Source organism: Podarcis melisellensis (genome assembly GCF_964234715.1).
Source record: "Podarcis melisellensis genome assembly, chromosome: 17".
NCBI lineage: Eukaryota > Metazoa > Chordata > Lepidosauria > Squamata > Lacertidae > Podarcis > Podarcis melisellensis.
This window is the reverse complement of record NC_138534.1, coordinates 40,366,446-40,388,042: the sequence shown is the minus strand read 5'-3', so window position 1 is coordinate 40,388,042 and position 21,597 is coordinate 40,366,446. Positions and strand designations below refer to the sequence as shown.

Genomic DNA, 21,597 nt, shown 5'->3' with positions numbered 1-21,597 from the left:
GGACCCCCAGCTTTGGCAGGTGCACAGCAATGTCTTCTTCTGTTCCTGATCCCTAAATACATATGCCAGAGAGCACATTTGGAAAACTCCCATCATCCTTGAACACTGGTCATGATGGTTGGGGCTGATGGGATCGAGAATTCAACAACAACCTGAAGGCCACAATGCTGTCACGAGCAATTATATCTATACGACACGGCTGGATTATTCCAAAACGGTTTCCCATGTGGAATAGCACCTGCAGGGTTTTATTTTCAAATAGCAGTCCTGACGCAAGTGAAAAGGACAACTGAGAGAGAGGGCCTGTTCCACCATGAGGCTTGCTATTGTTCCAGAAAAGGAGTACCTGCCCTCCTCCTGCTTGGGAAAGCTATTCTAAAGGGCAGGTATGAATGAAGTTACTTATTATTAATATATGCTAAACTGCCCCAGAAAATAAGATCTCTGTACTGCATGCAGTGTAGCAGCTGGGTACCATCTTGTGAACACTTCTATGTCCAGAGATAAACTCTGCAGAGTCTTTCAGGTGGATGTAGGAAGACAAGTCTGGATTTCTGGCCACTTAGCATCACTAGTGACATGTGTTTCCAATGTACGTCTTGGCTCAGATCCTAAGTAGCAAAGGTGTAGGAGACTTGTGCAAGGAGACCTTCAACCTCCTGCATCCCCCCACCAGCTGCTTCTTGAAGATGTACTACTGCCTGATTTGGGCAATCTCCTCTTACTCCAGCTGCTCCTCCCCTCCCCATCTCCCAACCCTCCAGGGAGGCTCTTTTTTTTAATAAAGCGGGGGTGGGGGTATCATAACCAGGTATCATAATGGATGGAAAACTCCCCATGCATGAATTTACTTCTGCTCATTAGGATACAAGCCATTAATATCGCCTCAAATCCTTGTATTTTAGTTTTTAAGTCTAGTTCTCACATGTAGAAAACATAATGAACACACACACATACAGAATCATGTCACTTTTTAATATATTTCAGGTATCAAAAAAAAAAAGAAAAGATAGAAGAGTATTGCCTGAGGCAAAAGGAGTAGAATTTTTGCAGTGCAATGAAGATGGAGGGGATGAAACTGATCTCTACAAATGTTTAAATGCCCAGAGTGCTGGAACTTGCAAGTAATGGGAAGAATCACCAGTAAGTTATTTATTTTTGCAGACATATTTACCTTGCTTTTTCAAACAAGTTCCCAGGGCAGCTGCTTTTATCTGACAGGATAGGGTTGCCAAAACAACTAAAGACACTGGCAAGTACTGAATTTGTGTACCTCTTTAGCAGTGATTGTCATAAGACGTACCCATGGAGACAACTCTCAAAAGAATGTCTCTGCCAGAAACATAAGACAACTGCTCATGCTGGAGGGGTGAAGGCTCTCAGCCACTTGCTTAGTCACAAATATCACTTCATCAAAGGCAGGTAATGGGAATAGAAGCTAGTTGAAAGTTTCATTCACATCATATTTTTGAAGGCCACATTTAACGGAACATATGTTAAATACCAGCTATACTGAATTTCAAATATCTATATGTTTGACGGCTCAGTTCTTCAAATAGCAAGTGTACCAAAGTCATATGCATAATGTGTGCATTATGTGTTTGTCATTGAACCGCATTACAACACAAACTGTACACATAATTATTTACCGTATTTTTTGCTTTATAAGACTCACTTTTCCCTCTTAAAAAGTAAGGAAAATGTGTGTGCGTCTTATGGAGCGAATGCAGGCTGCGCAGCTATCCCAGAAGCCAGAACAGCAAGAGGGATTGCTGCTTTCACTGCGCAGTGATCCCTCTTGCTGTTCTGGCTTATGAGATTCAGAATATTTTTTTCCCTTGTTTTCCTCCTCCAAAAACTAGGTGCGTCTTGTGGTCTGGTGCGTCTTATGGAGCGAAAAATACAGTAACTGAAGTATGAGAATGCAGCAAACACAATCCAAAGAGTTAATGCTGTGGCATTATGTGGCTTGAATGAAATGGAGACAAAAATTATAAGGAGGTGAAGGTCTCACGCTCACCATCTTTCAAATTATGCCAGAGAAGATATTGCCACATTGTGCTGTTGTGAACCAAGTGACTAACCCTGCAGTCCTATGTCTCCTGGGAGCCAAAGTAAACATTGGCTCTCTCTTTGGGAGGGCAGAGAGGGAGACTCGGGGCCAGATTCTCCCTCCCCATTGCTGTGGCAACCTCTGCAGTCCTGGCCCCACAACCATCAGAGATCTGACCTGAGCAGAGCCATGAACATGATCCATCGCCTTTCCAGTCACCAACATGCCCTCTAGCCAGGGAATAAAACTATACTAGCCCTGGAGGGGGGTGGGGTGGAAAAATGAAATATTTTAAAAAGGATGGAGGAGTGCAAAAGCACTCTTCTGCTGTGACTCTATATATTAGTTTTGTTTAGTCGTGTCCGACTCTTCATGACCCCATGGACCAGAGCACGCATATATCTATATATATATATATGTATTCTAAAGAGTTCTTAGTAAGGCAAATGGAGATCTCAGCGCCAAGCCAATATATATTTTCCTGCTGAGGAAGGATTGTATAAAAAGCCTGCAAGAATGCACGACTGTTGAACTCAGCAGTAGGAAGTGTTGATTTAACTTGAAAGACAGTTTCTTTGACAACAGTGATCTACAGCGAGCACTATCAGAGGGGATGGTGTTATTTTGTGTTGGTTTTCTTCAGAGAGCTGTTCATTTTCTCTCCAAAGCAATTTTATGGAAAAGAAAAGGAAAAAAAAAACCCTGAACATGGCAAAATGATGAAAGCGATAGTGAGCTTGATGAGGAGCAGCCAACATGTATGGTTTGTCTGAAAGAAAAGTAGCTTAAAATAATTGAGTCCTAGCACAATGGAAAGAAATGCACGCCACTTCATATAATAAGTGCTCTAGCTGGTCCTACATTCTGCAAAGGTAAGGGCTCCTCCAGACTTCCTTGTGCCACATTTAAAGCACTGTGTCCGAGTGCTGGGGGGGGGGGCTGGAGCTTTCCCCACAAAAACCTGCTCTTTACCACTGAAATGGAGCATATCTAACCCATGGGAAATCAGAACTGCACTTTAAAGTGTGGACCTGTGTCTAGAAAGCATGGGGTAAAAGTGTGGATGACCCAAAAGTCATAGATAGTAAAGGTAAAGGGACCCCTGACCATTAGGTCCAGTTGTGACCGACTCTGGGGTTGCGGCTCTCATCTCGCTTTATTGGCTGAGGGAGCCGGTGTACAGCTTCCGGGTGATAATGATAATAATAATAATAATAATAATAATAATAATAATAATAATAATAATATAATATTTATACCCAGCCACTCTGGGCGGCTCCCAATCAAGTGTTAAAAACAATACAGCATTAAAATTAAAAACTTCCCAGCATGACTAAGCCGCTTCTGGCGAACCAGAGCAGCGCACGGAAATGCCGTTTACCTTCCTGCCGGAGTGGTACCTATTTATCTACTTGCACTTTGACGTGCTTTCAAACTGCTAGGTTGGCAGGAGTAGGGACCAAGCAACGGGAGCTCAACCCGTTGTGGGGATTCGAACCACCAACCTTCTGATCGGCAAGTCCTAGGCTCTGTGGTTTAACCTACAGCACCACCCGCGTCCCTCAAGTCATAGATAACCTGCTATAATAGCCCATAATCTGCGACAATTTTTTGTGGCACAGCGATAATCTGTTGCAAAACACGTTAGAAAGAAGAAATTGTAACATCTCTCTCTCAGGTAGACCTGAGCACCTTTGATGCTTTTGCTGCTGGGCAAGGGACTTTGAAACTATTTTGCCTTGGTCCCAAATCAATCAAGTCTGGGTAACCTTGCCAGAAATCTACTCCATTAACTACTCTACTGTTGCCAGAGAAGAAAATTCTGCTACTGCTTTGTATATTTCCTAGCATCTTGGCTTCAAAAGCATTCTGCTGCTTTCCCAGGAAAACCAGCTGTTTACATCTGAATTAGAACAAACGTCAATTGGGTTTTATGCAGGCAGAATGGAAAAGGGAAAAGGGATGGCGAGGGAGCAGGAGAAGTCAACTTTGGGGATGTGTTCTTAAAGTCACAAAGTTCTTATAAGGACTAGCTGAGATGGAAACACTTCAGGGAGGAGTCAAAAGGCTTTCAGAGGAGGCAGTGGAGTTGCCCAACTCCCTTTTCCAGCAGAGCCAATATACTATTACTGACATTTTGCTGCATTTTCTAAAAAATGAGAGAGAGAAACCTGATCTCATATCCATTGGTTCCTTGAAGATCTTATGCGAAGACTCTGTTACCTAGACTAAATTATTTAAATGCTACACACACTTTGCTCCGTTTGGGATTTTGGCTACAGTGTTAGACCCGGGCAGTTCCCAGCAGTGAGAATTGTTCCCCACCTTAACACAGGAACTAAATCCCCACCCCTCTCATTTATGCTCTTGCAAGGACTTACTACTCACTGAACACAGGGAAACAGATTGCAGAGATGTTCAGAGACTGGTCACGAGGTGCTAAGACTGCACAGATCCATATGCCATGAATTACGATGGCTGAGATGAAAGATATAGTATGGGAATTCACATTGGCTTGGAAAGTGTCTTGGATGAGAGTAACTTATAACCTTTCCTAATACAATATGCATAAACAAATTGGATGATAAATTAAATGTGTTCAGGGTTTTGGAAAACCCTTTGGCTTGTTTCATAGAATCATAGAATTGTAAGGAACTCCAACTTTCTGCAATGCAAGAATCCACAGCTACCCCTGGGTGGGCACGAACCACCAACCTTCTGGTTAACAGCCAGATGCTTAAAAGCTTAAAGCAGACTCAGAGGCAATAGCTGGACCACCTTACATTGGGTTGCAACTTTCCCTACCCACATGAGGTTTCTTCAGAATTTCAACTGGAAAATTCTCATGGAAATGGAACAGACTTAAGTCTCCAACTGAGCCAATGCAGGCACCCTTAGGTGATTGTTTTCCTTGCCATATTTCTAGTCGGGCTGCTAATCTCTTCTTTCAAGGGCTGCCAATCTTTAGGCATTTGGCAACCGTGTCCTGTCCTGTACAGCTATGACCCCTTTTACTACTTACAAGCTAGCAAGGAAGGCCCAGCAGTTATACTATATGCTTGCAGGAATGAATTTCATCCTCTCCACCTTCATTGCTCTGCAAAAGTTCTACTCCTTCTGCCTCAGTCATCTAATAATTAGTTATACCTGAAATAAAAATACATATACTTTAAAATATGACAGAGTTATGAAACGGAACCCTTCTTTTGAAATAAATATCCAGACTTTTGCCTGCCTTGACTAGGAAAGATATGCAGGAAGAACCTGACTTTTCACATTTTTAGTGTGAAAGGAAGAAGGGCTTAAAATCCTCACAATCAGGAACCCTGTTGAAAAAATATTTTAAAAGCAAGAAGGAATACTGAGAATATGCAGAAAGAATGCAAGGTATTAATGTTTCTTGATTAAGACAAACAAAAGTCTGATGCATTATGTATGATCACCCCATCCACCCCAATGATTACATTGGAATGCAGTTTCAGACCAACCAGAAGCATTATGTACAAGACCTTTCTAATTCTTGCTTTGTTTGTTTTAAGCACATAATGGAGCTTGGCCTTTATTTCAGGCTATTTTGAAAATCCACACAAAGGACATGTTTCATTTCCCCATTGATGTGCATTGAACCAAAGTTCCCTGTTGCTCTATGGGCCCAGACACAGTGAGCTCAGATTTCAGGGGCGTGAAGGTAGCAATAATGACAGGACAATAATCTGGGATTGAAATGGCCACAACTTTTATTGATTTCAGATGTAAGTAGGCTTTGGACTAGGCATGTATCCTAATTCAGCCTAGCTTGGTTGCTGGCTGATTGCTCCATTAGCGTTGATCCTGGTTTAAAGGTACAATCATACCTCGGGTTGAATGCGCTTCAGGTTGAGTGCATTTGAGTTGCGCTCCGTGGCAACCTGGAAGTAATGGAGCGTGTTACTTCCAGGTTTCGATGCTTGCACATGCGCAGACACTCAAAATGACGTCACATGCATGCGCAGAAGCAGCGAAAAGCGACGCACGTATGCGCAGACGTGTCATTGCTAGTTACATTTGCTTCTGGATGCGAACGGGGCTCCGGAATGAATCCCGTTCATATCCAGAGGTACCACTGTATTCCCTGCTGATGCAGTTCAAATGGGGGGCGATCCCACCATAAAAGTTGGAGTTTTGTGGTCTGTTAGCCCCCACCTGGGCCTTTCAACAAAACTTTCCTCTTGGATCTTTTTACTGGGATACCCTGAACCTTTGTTTCAATTTTGACTAAAGATCCAACCCAATGTCTTCTCTGCTAAAAGTTGTGACAATTGCTATGAGGTGGGCAAAAGGCCTAATGTTTCTGCAGAAAAATACCTCCCAGAATATGGTGACCAAATAATTCTACAGCAAGGTCGCGCAAGCACTGGCAACATAACTTCGGAGAATGCGAAGACATACAGGGCGGGCAGCTGGGACAACCGTTGCCGATTGCGCTGCCCACTTGCAGCGCAGCCGTAAGATATGACCTGGAGGCGGATCTGCGTGGAGACAGCCTCCTCCAGGTCTGTCTGAAAACCAGTGCCTCCTAGATCGGCCCTGACAGGCCCCTTTCAATTCAAAATTTGGGTGGGAAGTCCCTGAAATCTCTGCAACCAGCCGAAGCAGAAGTTGCTGCCAGGGTTCGCGCAGCAGAGAATTCCCTCTGCCGCTGCCGGAGATACAATAAGCAGCCTTTCTGGTCTTAATGTTTTCCTCACCATGGTCAGAACATATTTCTCCACAGTTTTAGGGCTTCCATTTTGGTTTTACTTATTTCATTATTCAGAGTCCATGATGCCCTGAGAGCTTTCCCTGTTTCCTTCTTAGTTTCCAGATGCCTCCTTCTCTATGGATGTGTAAAAAACTAATGCACTATCCAATCCTTTTGTGGCAGCAGTGTGACCTAGCCTCCTCTTCTTCCTCTTTGCAGTGTCTCCGTACGGGAGAGAGGCTTTCTCCTTCCTGCCAGGAACACTTCTTCCGGTGCTGTCAGGGGAATTTCCCTCGGTTGGGTCACTGTTCTAAAACCAAATGCTTCAGGTAGACTCTAAGGTAGGTAAAGGTAAAGGGACTCCCGACCATTAGGTCCAGTCACGGTCGACTCTGGGGTTGCGGCGCTCATCTCGCTTTATTGGCCGAGGGAGCCGGCATCCAGCATCCGGGTCATGTGGCCAGCATGACTAAGCCACTTCTGGCAAACCAGAGCAGAGCACGGAAACGCCGTTTACCTTCCCGCCAGAGCGGTACCTATTTATCTACTTGCACTCTGACGTGCTTTCGAACTGCTAGGTTGGCAGGAGCAGGGACCGAGCAATGGGAGCTCACCCCATCACAGGGATTCGAACTGCCGACCTTCTGATCGGCAAGTCCTAGGCTCTGTGGTTTAACCCACAGCACCACCCGCGTCCCCCCAAAATATAAAGTATAAATTCTAGGGGTGGAATTTAACATCTCGCTACTGCTAACATTCTTTCTGGGCAAGCTTATCAGCTTGCCAGACAGAACCAACCCCCATCCCTTCTGTGCTGTTCTGGGGCTTCTTCCAAACCACCCGCCCCACAAGCCAGGGGCAGGAGAGAGGGGGGGGAAGGCCCCTCGTGAAAGTGGAAGCCCAAAGTCTGAAACCTGAAGATCAAACTTTGCAAGTTTGCAAGGATTTGCAAGTCATGTAAATGTGAAACACAAGGTATATCATCCACAAGTTTGTAATAAAAAACAAAACACATATTATACTGAGGACTAAAAGACTAAGCCACCTCCCTAGGACAAGATATCCTGCATCAGAAGCACCCCAGAATGTGCAAGCTTGTCTTAAAATATCTCCAAGGAGCTCCCACTATTGTCCTCTAGCAGTTTAATCTATTGTTCACCTGCTGTTAACAGTTCAGAAATTTTTCCTGAAGTTCAACTTTAGATTTCCTATCTGGATTTTCAAAGCTTTACTCGCCCACCTTCTAGTAGAGCAGGGGTGTCCAAACTTTTTTCAAAGAGGGCCAGATTTGATGAAGTGAACATGCATGAGGGCCGACCAAAGTTGTTTACCTTTTTTAGGATTGACGCTGTTGCGCTTATTTTTTAGGGTTGAAGTTGTTGACCTCTTAGAATTTTACCCCAGGAAATAAACTACCACAGGAACCGGATTAAACCCCCAGGGCAGATTTGGACATGCCTGCAGTAGAGAGTGTGAAAGAAGTGTTCCCTCTGCTTTTCTAAGCATTTTTCCATTTTGGGGTCATTCTAACCCCACACCCTGACAGACTCAGGGAGACTGGCAAGGGTAGCCAGCCATGTTGTACCCCTAACAAGGTGAAGCCCAAGGGCCAAGCTAAACACATAATTGGAAATCATGTCAAAATGGCTTTAAAAAATGTTACAGCGCTAGTGGTGGGTTCATTAGGATTGCAGATAGGGCGGCTAACAACAAAATTAAAACACTTGATTGTAATACAACATAGAAGCAGCAGAAAACACAATATAAAAACATGAATAACAATAAAATTCAGAGTTCAAAAATCAATTTGGGGGAAATCTATCCAATAAGCGTTAGATAGTCACCAGGGCTAGCTGGCTGAATTGGTCCTACTTGGGCCAGTGAGGAGACCAGGGGAGAATTAGCTGTGGGGTCTCAGAGCGGGTAATCTTCATATAAGGTAGGGAAGAGAAAGGAAATAAAAGATCAGGCTGAATTCAAATTAAAGGCCAGGCAGAGTAGCTCTGTCTTACAGGCCTGACGGAAGGAGGTTAAATCCTGAAGGGCCCTGGTCTCATGGGACAGAGCATTCCACCAGGTCGGAGCCATCAACTTGCATGTGACTGTGTATATGTGTGGTGCCCGGAAATAAACCATTTTTACGCTGCTCAGCCTCCCCGCCTAACAGCTGATACACGGGGTGAGTGCTGCAGCAGTAGCAGATTTCTAGCGCATTCTCCAGCTGGCCCCAGAGCTTCAATTCCAGTTGTGGATATTTTTGGTACAGTATTTTTGATCTGGACTGCAGAAAGGGTGTTTAAATGAGCTTAAAGAAGCCAAAATTCCCCTGCTACTTTTCCTGAACATCTGTGCCTTCTGGATTCCACAGGAGATTTCACTACCAATGCTGTAATTTCCAAGTTTTGGAAATAATGCTCCTACTCGGGCACAGAAAAACGACACTCTTTTGGTACAAAATGTATCCTGTTGACCAGTGTCTCCCATTATATCCTCTCAAATTCTTCTCCCAAGGGTTGTAGTTTAATCACTTATTTAAAGAATGGCAGCAAAACATTTTAATTCTTCTTGCCCACCATGATAAAGCTTTTACATTTTCCAATACTGAGCTTTGTTCTGCTGCTAACTGTCCAGCTCTTCCTCTTGAAAACAATGGAGGCTTTTGCTTATCTCCACACTGTGTACACAGAATTGCCCAGAGCTTGTAGTCCCAGATTACCTTAACATCTCAGGGCACCATTGTATGGAATCTGTCACATTCTTTTTTCTAATTTTATAACATTTAAAGTATGCTTTTTAAAGTAAATGCATACAGATATCTTGATGGCTTTTTCTAGTCCACAATTCTTTCTTTTTTTCTTATAAGAATAAAATTGAGGAATAAATTCTATTGTTGAAGAAGCACATACACTCTCTCTCTCTGTATGCTGCCTCTGTTTGCTAAACTAGGTAGGTAAAGGGACCCCTGACCATTAGGTCCAGTTGTGACCAACTCTGGGGTTGCAGCGCTCATCTCGCTTTACTGGCCGAGGGAGCCGGTGTACAGCTTCCGGCTCATGTGGCCAGCAGGACTAAGCCACTTCTGGTGAACCAGAGCAGCGCACGGAAACGCCATTTACCTTCCCGCCAGAGTGGTACCTATTTATCTACTTGCACTTTGACGTGCTTTTGAACTGCTAGGTTGGCAGGAGCAGGGACTGAGCAACGGGAGCTCACCCCGTCGCAGGGATTCGAACCACCGACCTTCTGATCGGCAAGTCCTAGGCTCTGTGGTTTAACCCACAGTGCCACCCGCGTCCCGTTTGCTAAACTAGCTTGTTTCTAAATCCCTAAGCTTACCTTGAAAGGAGTTGAGGTTTTGGGTGCTTTCAGATGCGATGACACTTGAAAAGTGCCTGATTTACTGATGCCCAAGTCTCCAACGGAACCTTACTTTCGGGAAGCTAGAGGCAACAGGTGGTATTCAACTAAGGACTCAACTACATTGGTAAAGATAATGCGCTTTATATGCATTACAACTCTGTGACACCAGATGGCACTGTGGAGTCCCGTTTTTCGACTACGGGATTTCCCTGTATGAAGTTTATAATGCATTTAACTGAATCGTTTCTGTGATGTGTCTAGATCCATCCTAAGTTTCACCCAGAGCAAACCCATCAAAATTAATGAGCACGACTAAGCATTGCCCCCTCTCTAGGAACTTCATTACCTCCCAGTTTTGATTGGCTATGTGGCAACATGACACCATCACATTGCACAGGCAATGCGCTATTATGATTACCTAAAGAAGAATGAATCAAAATGGCACAGGAACAGGGGGCCAGGGAGGGACAGTGACGCAGACAATCATGAAAGGTTTTCCCCAAAGGAGGTTTTCATATCGACCCACCCTGAAAGGCTACTCAGAATGAATCAGGAAAGTACAGCATATTCTTCAATGAATTTTGACAGACTGAATAATTAGAAAATATGCATAATAAAAATGACATGAAATGTCTGTTGATTCAGAAAGATTCCTGAGGTTATCTTTCTGCAGTTTAAAAAGGTAAAGGGACCCCTGACTGTTACATCCAGTAGTGACCGACTCTGGGGTTGCAGCGCTCATCTCGCTTTACTGGCCAAGGGAGCCGGCATACAGCTTCCGGGTCATGTGGTCAGCATGATTAAGCCGCTTCTGGCGAACCTGAGCAGCGCACGGAAACGCCGTTTACCTTCCCGCTGGAGCGGTACCTATTTATCTACTTGCACTTTGACGTGCTTTTGAACTGCTAGGTTGGCAGGAGCTGGGACCGAGCAATGGGAGCTCACTCCGTCGTGGGGATTCGAATCACCGACCTTCCGATTGGCAAGCCCTAGGCTCTGTGGTTTAACCCACAGCGCCACCCGCGTCCTTTCTGTAATTTACTGGGTTAGAATTAACAGAAATAGTTGAAGCAGCTTTTTAATCTCTTAAATTGGCTGTTCTTTTAATTAAACAAGAATGGAAAGCAAGATGTGATCCATCTTGTTCTAGCAGCCAGTATGCTTTTTTCTGGTCTAACCTTGCAGCTTAACTTTCACACAGGTGAACAATGATGAAGATGAGGGAAGGGAAGAGAAGGAGGTCTGTACTGGGTGGGGGGGGGGAGAATATGCTTACTTCAGTATGTAGACCTGGAATATGAGAGAACATGCATAGGGTTTCTGGGTATAACCCACTGAGATCCACACACTAAAGATGTTGTGCGCCCGCACACACACACACACGCTTCTCTAGCAAACTATACTCTTCCCCTTGGCCAATTCATATTGCCATAGACTTTGTTAGATACATGTGTGTTGAAGTGATGGTCTGAGCATTTCATACTCCCACATATCCCCAAATGGCCATGGAACAAATCAGGGTCTGGTCGTCATCTCAGACGACTCCTGTTTCATGAATCTACTCAACCTGCGTAGGCTAAAACCCAGCATGGATTACAAATAATAAGCCGGAAAATGATTGTGTGAATCATGCCAAGCTGATCTGGGCTGCAGCAGTGCCCTTGAGACCCTGCAGAGTTCTCTCATGGTTCGTTACTTTATCAGTTCTATCATTCAAAATAAACTGCCATGACGCCTAGCTGACAGCTGCTTTGTGAGTAATTCAGCCTATCCATGGCCAAAAAGAAAAGATGGCTCGTGGGATAATGGGTGAAGAATTCTGGCTGAGCTTTGTCAGGCTGCAGGTCAGGTTAGTATAGGCCAGGTTTCAGTGATGTCTAATAAGTAGAATGGCTCACTACTCTTACCTCATTATCAGATAACATTTTATACATGATAAGAAATGGACAAAATCCTCGACTCTGTTCATGGTAACGCTGCAAAGCATACTGAGGCAAGCTATCAAATGCCAACGGTTAGCATAGATTTCCATTTTCCTGTAGCACTGAAATGTATTTGCATATGAAATAGGTGGATGTGAAACAATGTGATATAAAATCAGCAATTGCTTCATTCAAAAAGCATACAGTTCTCATCAGTGATTAAAATGGAACAAACAGTAACACTGTTCACTTTGTTCCCAGGGACCATGTGCTGTTTTTATTTACAATTTAGGCTCCAGTTAAAAACAGAGAGTATGGCCAATGAGATCAATGGAGTATGGTGCAAATCAATGTAGAGGAATCTCTGGCATAGATACTGATATTTGAAATGAAAGATCTTGTCAAAGGGCTGGAACCAGACTACGTTGAATGCAGGTTCCTATGAAGTCAATGGGATGAGATAGTCAAGACTTGAGCTTTGCTGTGAAATCTGTGTAACTAACTTAGCTTGGTTCTCACTATAATATAATATAAAATACCATATTTTTTGCTCTATAAGACGCACTTTTCCCCTCCTAAAAAGTAAGGGGAAATATGTGTGTGTCTTATGGAGCGCATGCAGGCTGCGCAGCTATCCCAGAAGCCAAAACAGCAAGAGGGATTGCTGCTTTCACTGCGCAGCGATCCCTCTTGCTGTTCTGGCTTCTGAGATTCAGAATATTATTTTTTCTTGTTTTCCTCCTCCACAAACTAGGTGCGTCTTGTGGTCTGGTGTGTCTTATAGAGCGAAAAATATGGTAATTTTAAAAATTGTATCTTGCCATAGCTACCAGAGAACATTTGTGCATCAGAAATGAAATTTTATTTCTTCTAGTTTTATGGGAGATATAGAATTCTCAATATTATTATCCAGTTCAGAAAGTTACTTTTTGAGACTAAAAGGTAAATTCTGACATGATTAATGCTTTATATTGAGAAAAAAATTCTTTCACTGTTTATGGTGGGTAAGTACCAGAGCAGTTTATGTGCTATATTAGCATTTTAATGTAACTAAATGCATTGCTTATATGAATAAAAAGTGCTATATGAAAAAATTGCTAAAGAAATAGAATATCAAATAACATTTCATCTCTAGGAATGAAATGCTAATAAGACCATTCAGCATTTCATACTAGAAGGCTATATTATCCAAAGAGGTGCTGTTTACACCTGTATTATCTTTGTGTAAAGAGATTGTCATGACCAAAATCTCAGATAGTCATGTCAGACAAACTTATCTGGCTTTACTGGTAAGATCTTTGTATTCTTATGCCAACTTCTTTGATTGCAGAATTCTACTTGACCCATCTGGAATGATACGCTGTGACTTCAGTCCTACTAAAGATGACTGCACTTAAGTCCTATTAAAACCAGCAGAACAATTTTGTTGTGACCACAGTAAGTCTCACTTATTTCAATGCGGATTAAACCAACTAAGTAGTTGGCCTGGGGCTTTTATTACTACTGCTAAATAACTAACTGCTGCTACTGCTGTTGTTTTTAAACAGCAGTTGGGGGTATAATATTTACTGGCCCAATCCTGCTCTGAATTTCAAAACTCAACAATAGCTTTGGCGTTTTTTAGCATTAAAAGGCTATTTTGATATCACTTACCTTGGACAGCGCTCCTGTTTCTCAAATGAATGTTTGACAAACAGATATACAAGAGATAAATGGATACAAGTGACCAAACACAACACTGAAAATATTAAAACAAAAGGTCACACACATCTGAATAGATCTGACTGATGGGTGTCTTTCAAAATTAATTTAGATCCGTTCAAGAAAAAAGCCTGGGGAAAATGGAAAAATGTTCTGAAATGGGTAGGGAAATAATTATTTGTGCTCAAAAATAAAGGGGAGGAAAGAAAAAGAACGAAAGAAAAAATGTGCCTATAAAAGCCACATAAAATGGGACTCTCACTAGAAAAATGAGAGAAACTCCACCACACCTGGTGTGTTGTACATGCTGATAGAAGGGTTGTTATAGACGGCCGATTCCCCGAGCAATGTGTTATAAGGGTTGTTAGTGCCATGAGGACGAAGGAGAGCATTGGTTATAAGATGGTTAGCCATGGCTCCTGGAGCAGCCCAATAGGAAGACAGAGAAAAAAAAGCAAAAAAAGGTCAATCAGGCAAATATGATTAAAAAAAGAAAACATTCAGACTGACAACAATTTCAACAGTCCCGATTAAAAGCAGCCAGCTACTTCGACTGGGAAGCTAAATGCCACCAAAGCACAGATGTCACTGAGAATGCAAACAGAAAAGGATGGGAGGGGTGCTAAACCAGCCATTCAGGATGTCCCCAACCAACCGCTTAGAGTGTAAATGGAAGAGACACTCAGCATGTTTGCCACATAAAAAAAGAGATGATGATCACTCTAAAGGAAAGGCCAAACAAATATAATGAGCGTAACTTAAAATAAAATGGCACATTTAACACCCACTAGAGTGAGTCATGGGTTTCCTCCAGATTTTAAGCTCCGCTGCTACACTCCCAATACAGACTGCTTTTTATTCACTTTTGGAACAGTTTACTGACAACGCAACATATAATGTGCTTATATATAATGTGATATGATTCATATTTACTTCTATGAGAGGGGGGGTCACCCCTGGGACAGGATGTACCCTTAGAAAGCACTTTGTAATGACAGACAATGTAAAATTCAGATGTATACAATACTGGGAGTCAATACTCGGATATTATGGTATCCCCTTCCCATTTATAGTTCCTCGTTTTTTACAAGCACAACCTTCAAACTGGTAAGTGGCCAAATCAACGTTCATTTTCCATACAAGAATGTTAGGTCGGGGTGAGGGGATCTAGACCCTTGACATAAAGTCCACCAGTACGGAAGTTCTTTATAGTGTAATTCACAAAGACGAAGAATAGCAAAATAAAGAAGTCTATACAAACTAGTGTTAAAAGAAAATTGATATGAACAAGGGAAGTGCAGAAATAAGGATCCTTCTGAAAGCAGCCACAGGTCCCACAGGGATGGTAAAAAATTCTGGGGAGGATTTCCAGACAGAGATGGAGAGAATATAGTTTCCCAAGTACTTCATTTTTTTCTATGTCTTGGCAGCAAGGAGTGATATAAAAAGACTAGGAAAGAATTGCTGGAAAACTGTGATAATGAAAGAGGACTATTTTCTTGTGTTGGTACCCACAGTAATAATACAGGGACATTTGCAACAATTACCTAAAGACACAGTCCCACCACCAACTACTGTGATCTGGTAGAGCTTTTATTCATTCTGATGGGGCTTGCATAGGATAATGCCCAGTTAGATTCTGCCCTAAGACAGAAACCCAAAACATTTCGGAGAGAAAAAAGAGTAAGAAAGAAAGAGAGAGAGGAGTGGGCGTACAATCAGATGGGGCTTGCTAAGGGTCAGTGCTCCATGGGGAAAAGGGCCTTGCGACACAACAGGCCCACAGAACTCAGTGATAGTTTCTAAAGCATGCATATTATTGTACCAGCTAGGAGCTGCAGAAAAGCGATTTCTGCCTGATGACATCCTTATGTTGTTAACACAAATTGGTGCATAACTGATAGGATTAGATACTGTTGATACCAAACTACACAGCTGGCTCCCATGTGAGACTTAATGCAAATTGAAAAGGAAAAGGAAAAAGGAAACCATACATCCATATATGTATCTTGTTTAATCTCTCCAGCTAATCTACGCTGTTGTGTTAATTTTTCTGCTACAGCTGTTTGCCATACCTTGTGATACGTGAGCCACAATTAATAGCTGTGCTATAAAATCTTTTTGAACAACCTGTTCGTTGTTCTCTAAAAATAATAACACCACGAGAGGCTCTTGCTGAATTGCCTGTTGAACAATGTCGCCAATGGTAGTCAAAATCATATTCCATTTTTTAAAAAATATGCCACATTCCCACCACAGGTGAATCAATGACCTCTGTGCCTATCATTACCTTGAGGGCAACAGAGACATTCCCACTCAACAGGAGTAAGACGCACGTGTGTATCAACTTTAACATGACCTCCCAGGTTGTCGCCGAAATAGTTTTCAGGTGAAGCTGAACTACATAGGAGTTCCACTCAGTCTCTGTTAATTTTGTCTCTAGATCCACTTCCCAAGCTAGCTTTAGTCATCTGCCATTTTCAAGAGAATTTTAGCTGCACCCTTGTTCCTTTAGAGAATCTGCCTTGTTCGCCTTCTTGTAGAGAGTAAGAGAATTGGGGCAGATCCTCCTTTCTCAAAGGAGTCATGACAAAAACCCGGCTTGAGTTCTTTAAAACCAGCTAACTTTTAAGCTAGGGAAGAGCAGCTCCAGTTTTTCCTCAGTAAGATTCTGTACTCTCCAATTTCCTCTACTTTTCTAGTATCTAAATTGTGTATATTTATCACAAGTCTACAAAGTGAGGATGCTCCAAAAATGATAGGAGCGGTTGTGGTTTTGGCTTCATTTCTCTATACTAACTGGTTGAAAAGTAACAAAAAGCAAATCCGTAACTCTCAAGGAAGAGTTTAGCAAGGAGTGTTGGGCTAGAAAATGAAAAATAAAATAAGATAAAAAACGTCCTGTCAATCAATGCTGGGCCTAAGAATTCCCCTAGTGGTTTATATGCTTAGCAGACAAGGTTCAAAGAGCTGTAATGTGGAATATGCCGAGAGAAAGCCCAAGAGCTGCAAGTCAGACACCTTCTTACCATCCAAGTTACAACTGCTTATTTATTTTATGTCCCGCTTCATCCCCAACACTCTGAACAACTTTGCACAATACTTTAAAAGTTACACTAAAAAGGGTGGAAATGTACATTGTTCTGCCTAAGCATTTTATGAAGACTAGCAAAACAGCTCATGCAGGCTGCGATTGAGACGAAACAGATGGCAGTTGAACTTGCTCTGTGTGTTCACATTTGGACGTGAACTGGGCCAGTGTCTGGGGCCAGGTCCTCCTTTGCTGTCTCTCTGATTGTGGTGGCAGAGTTATTGCTGGGAAGGAGGGATTAGAATGGGAAGCCATAGCACACAGGTAGGCAATGCGGGGATCACCAAATGATGTAAGACTACAATTGTCATTAGCCATGCTGGCAGGAGATGATGGAAGATGGAGTCAAACAAAACATGGAGAGTTACAGATAGGTAGCCGTGTTGGTCTGCCATAGTCAAAACAAAAAAAATTCCTTCCAGTAGCACCTTAAAGACCAACTAAGTTAGTTCTTGGTATGAGCTTTCATGTGCATGCACACTTCTTCAGATACTTCTTCGTATCTGAAGAAGTGTGCATGCACACGAAAGCTCATACCAAGAACTAACTTAGTTGGTCTTTAAGGTGCTACTGGAAGGATTTTTTTTTTGTTAAAACATGGAGAGACCATGTTGGCTACCCCTGTGCTATGGCAGTTTTTGGATCCTAGGTTCACAGCCAAATATTTGTCAGGGTATTACGAATCAATACGCCTTCTCCAACCCCAATTTTTGTGTCTCTTTCACTCTCCTCTTATTACTCAAGACCTACCTGACAAATCCCCTTTTGTCTAGGCTCCTCTACTCCCTCATACCAGCTTCCATCTTAGTCCAGGCCTTCTCCTTCCATAGACCTTTCTTCCTCCCCTCCTCTATCTAGAAGCAGAATAGTTTCTTCCTCTATCTAGAAGCAGAATAGTTTAACGACTGAGAGTCATAACTGGCTACCCCATAGTCATGGCCAGAGTCTTCATCATCACTGAAACCCCTGGAATAAAGAGCGAAAGCACCAACTTTGAAGTCAAATAGGATGGCCACAATTCTATCAACGATGATTAAGGGTCTGCAGTTGGATGAGGAAACCTGAAGAACTCTAATGCACATTTGCATATCACACAAAAAGATTAGGAGACACAATGATTTGGGACAGCTACAGAAAATAGGGACTGGCCGTGTGTCATTGACTCATTGGGGACGTCAAACCACCTGACATTGCAACAAGAAAGAAGGAGATCCCACACAGGTAAGTGTTTGAGGTTGACTTTATTGGTTTGCCCATTACCTCACTGGATTGCCTAGTGGTTAATGCAAGTAGCAAACAGGTCAGGGCAAAGAGTCTATATGGCTCCCTGAATGTCACTTCCTCATAGCTCTTTTTCTGTGGGTTCCATTTCGTGCTTTTCTGCCCACTCCTGGTGTTCCCCGCTTTTCCACGGCTTCTGTCTTCTGATGTCCCAGCTTTGATGTAGAAGTGGAGTGAGTGGACAAGCTCTGCCAGGTGCTGTGCGGAGCATGAGTAACTCCTCTGGAAAAAGCTCTTGAACTGAAGATACATGGACAAGAGTTGAAGTCAGGCTGTGTTTCCGTAGATTCAACTTCCCTAGCTGCGACCACCGCCTCTGTGAGCAACGGGGAACCCCAGCTGACAAAGCGCCTCAGTCCGAGTGACAAACCGTCAAGGTTAATATGCGAGTTAGGCACGCAAGGCACACGCAAGCACACACACACAGGCACACAGCTCGCCCTTCCGCAGATGATCTGTGCAGATCACCTAGGAAAAGGTTACCACCTTCTCTCCACTCATCAATGGATACGATGGAGGGGTGAGACTGGCATCCCCTTAGGGGCATAAATATACCCCACCATTGTGTTTTCTCTTTGATCATTATGTATAATTTGCTAGTTTGGTCATAGGTGTGGAGTCCCATAGCTTAACTCATTTACATACATTGCTGACAATCGCTCATATTTGCAAGCAAGATTTTGGTTGTAGTGGCCTTTTAAAATGTTTGTGCTTTTGAATGAACAGTGTAATTCAGGAGAAAGCAATGGATCTAGTGGAAGAGGCTATTCTGTGATCTTTCCTAATAATATATGAATTATTTCCCAGAACACTTTTTTTATTTTACCTATGGGACATTCCCACTATATATCAAAAGTTCCTCCTCTGCTCCTTCAACATTTCCAAGAGAATAATAATTATTAAACTTATTTATTAATACTAGGGTCTTATACCACCTTGCTGTTACTTCAAAGCCTTTTCCCTCTAATTGCTGATTTGTATTCTTTATTTTCCCAGATCTTCCTAGATATATTATCTGCTATATTTTGGATGCAGCTGACAATCACGTGTTTTACTTGCTTTGGTTCAGACCAGTATTTTAAAAGTAACTTATACATTGAAAATAAAAAGTCATTCTTAATAATTATAAATATTTTTGAAAGCTGATTCTTCTCTTATGGTGCAATCCTATACACATTTACCTGGGAGTAAGCACCACTGAACTCAGTGGGGGTTACTTCTGCATAGACATAACTAGGATTGCACACTTAGTTGCACATTAGAGCTTAGATGTTCAATGAATAACGCGTTTGAACATAGTCAAACCATGGAAGACTCAAACCTTGTAACTTCCTTTTAATCTGGAATAAGAATGTTATGCATCAAAATATCTTTATACTGGAAAAAGTCTTTCTGAACTTTTTAAAAAATAATTTTTATTTTGCAAATACAAACCAAAAGAAGAACAATGCAAGGAAGAAAACAATTGATCAACAACATATTTCTAGGGGTCACTACACAGCGACTCACATTTGGTACAATTACATATCCTAAGCTTATAAATTAGACTATCACTTATTACTGTACTTTTGAAGGAACCGAGCCATATGGATTGATATGCCTAGATTGAAACATGATTTAAAATAATCTATCACTGATCTAAGCAGTGATATAGTTTGACCTAGGTAGGGCTTGTACTGCCCCTATAGTCTTAAACTTGGTATTTTACTTTTGCATCCTTTGTGGATAGTCAGTGGAGGTGGAACCAGTTAATTGGAGTTTACACATCTTCTGCCATCATGTCCATAAGAAATGCCTAAAATCTCTTGACTACAAAGCTAATGTCAGTTTGCCTGAAATGATTGATTTAACAGCACCTCTGAAGCTAAATGTAACTTGACATGTCAAAGGAAGTTTATCAGAACTACCACCAAGGGAAAGGAAATCTCACCTTCCTACAGAGTGGCTTCGTAACGAATTGTATATAGTGGCTGAGAAGGTCAAGTATTCTGGCTGAATGTTTGGCGGTGCTATTGTAACACCAAGGACTCTTCTACTGTCACAGTCCGACAGCAAAAGGGAAACATCCACCGAAAAGCTTCAGCCTTTGCTTGCTTTACACATCCCATTCCACTCGGTCTCTTGCAAGATGCCCCTCCGAGAAATAAACTCTTATTGATTCTAGCAAGCTAAGGCCATACAGAGACAACAGACAAAGTTGTAACTATTCCCTAAAACGCACGTTACCAGGATGATATGCTTACAGCTCCAGTTCCTGCAGCTCTAAAAAGATGTGGCAATACAATGGCACCTCCATTCAGGATTAACTGTATGGAGTAAAAAGGATGCCATAAAGTGCTTCTGTTGTGGGCAACCTTCTGGGGGCGGCGTATCATTGGGGGGTGGGGTGGGAGGCATAAAAGGGGCAAAAGCAAAAGTGGATGTGATTCTTCCTTTTGTACAGTAGGCTATATTCCAGTCATGCAGAAATCAGAAGTTTCTACATTCCACACACCCCTCCTCCTCCATTCTCCATCTAAGCAACGAACAGGCATTGTTACACTTCAATGGCATTCCAGCTAGGCGTTTAGCAGGACTGGAGAGCGATCTGTGGCCTGGGGGAAATCCCAAGGTTTGGAAAGAGAGGCCTGGTTCCCTGAGCTACATGTTCTTGAGACTTCTATATGGTGGCCAGGCTGCTCTGGAGGATGATATATCTGAAGCCAAAGAAAATAAATGTTCAGTGCTAAATGCTAAGTGTTGCACAGGAACTCCTCTATGGAAGAAACACAGAAGCATTGGGCAAGGCTAATCTCTACACATCAAGCTGAAACGTAAAAGGATTGGGTGTGCTTATTCCACAAGGCAGGTCACTGTCTTTATGAACTGATGTTGAATGAGGCCAACTTTCATGGCTGATAAAACAAGGCTGGTCTTACAAGATCCCGGTCCCCACCCCCCACCCTAAGGAACTCCTTTCCAACACCAAGTCATAATGAAATTGTTGCTGCTGGCATCAAATAGGACAACAGATGTAAAACCCGAGGCAAACACAAGATTGGTGTTACATGTTACTGAGAGCAAATTCAATACATTTGTGTCTGTGATATAGACACTAATTTTCTTCACCCGTGTTGTTTCATCTTTTCTCATATTTGCGGGTAAAAGCTCCTGGATGATGTTGTTGAGAACATCAAAGCAACGGGTTACATGCCTATCAATGAACCTATCGAAAGGTTCAGCAACAGAACTGTAACTCAGCCGCAGATTGATTGGGTGAGACACCACAGCCTACATCTCAAATCACACTAAATGATCATGTTGTGAGGTCTTCAGAAAGAACAGCCACTTATTTGGGGGGAAGGTGAACTTGTGGGCAACCCCCCCACCCCATTATCTGAGTGGTTTGTGTGCAGAATACACAATGCTAAAGAAACCAACCCCATTCACACAGCACTGCATTGCTCATTTTCCAAAAAAGGAAAACCGG

At 42.5% G+C, this 21,597-nt stretch overlaps 1 protein-coding gene across 13 annotated transcripts in view; it reads right to left on the bottom strand.

The window, feature by feature from the left end:
• The window catches only part of ADGRL3 (adhesion G protein-coupled receptor L3), a 548,617-nt gene that overhangs the window by 36,664 nt on the left and 490,356 nt on the right, over positions 1 to 21,597 (bottom strand). The window contains exon 25 of one of the 13 annotated variants that reach the window (XM_081893730.1): positions 14,047 to 14,175. The exons of 9 other annotated variants lie outside the window; for them this stretch is intronic. In XM_081893730.1, the coding sequence (XP_081749856.1) occupies positions 14,047 to 14,175 (129 nt within the window). Of the gene's footprint in view, positions 1 to 14,046; positions 14,176 to 14,458; positions 14,479 to 18,069; positions 18,369 to 19,517; positions 20,825 to 21,597 lie in introns of those variants that run through there. 3 more of the 13 variants (XM_081893734.1, XM_081893738.1, XM_081893733.1) reach the window with 3 other exon arrangements.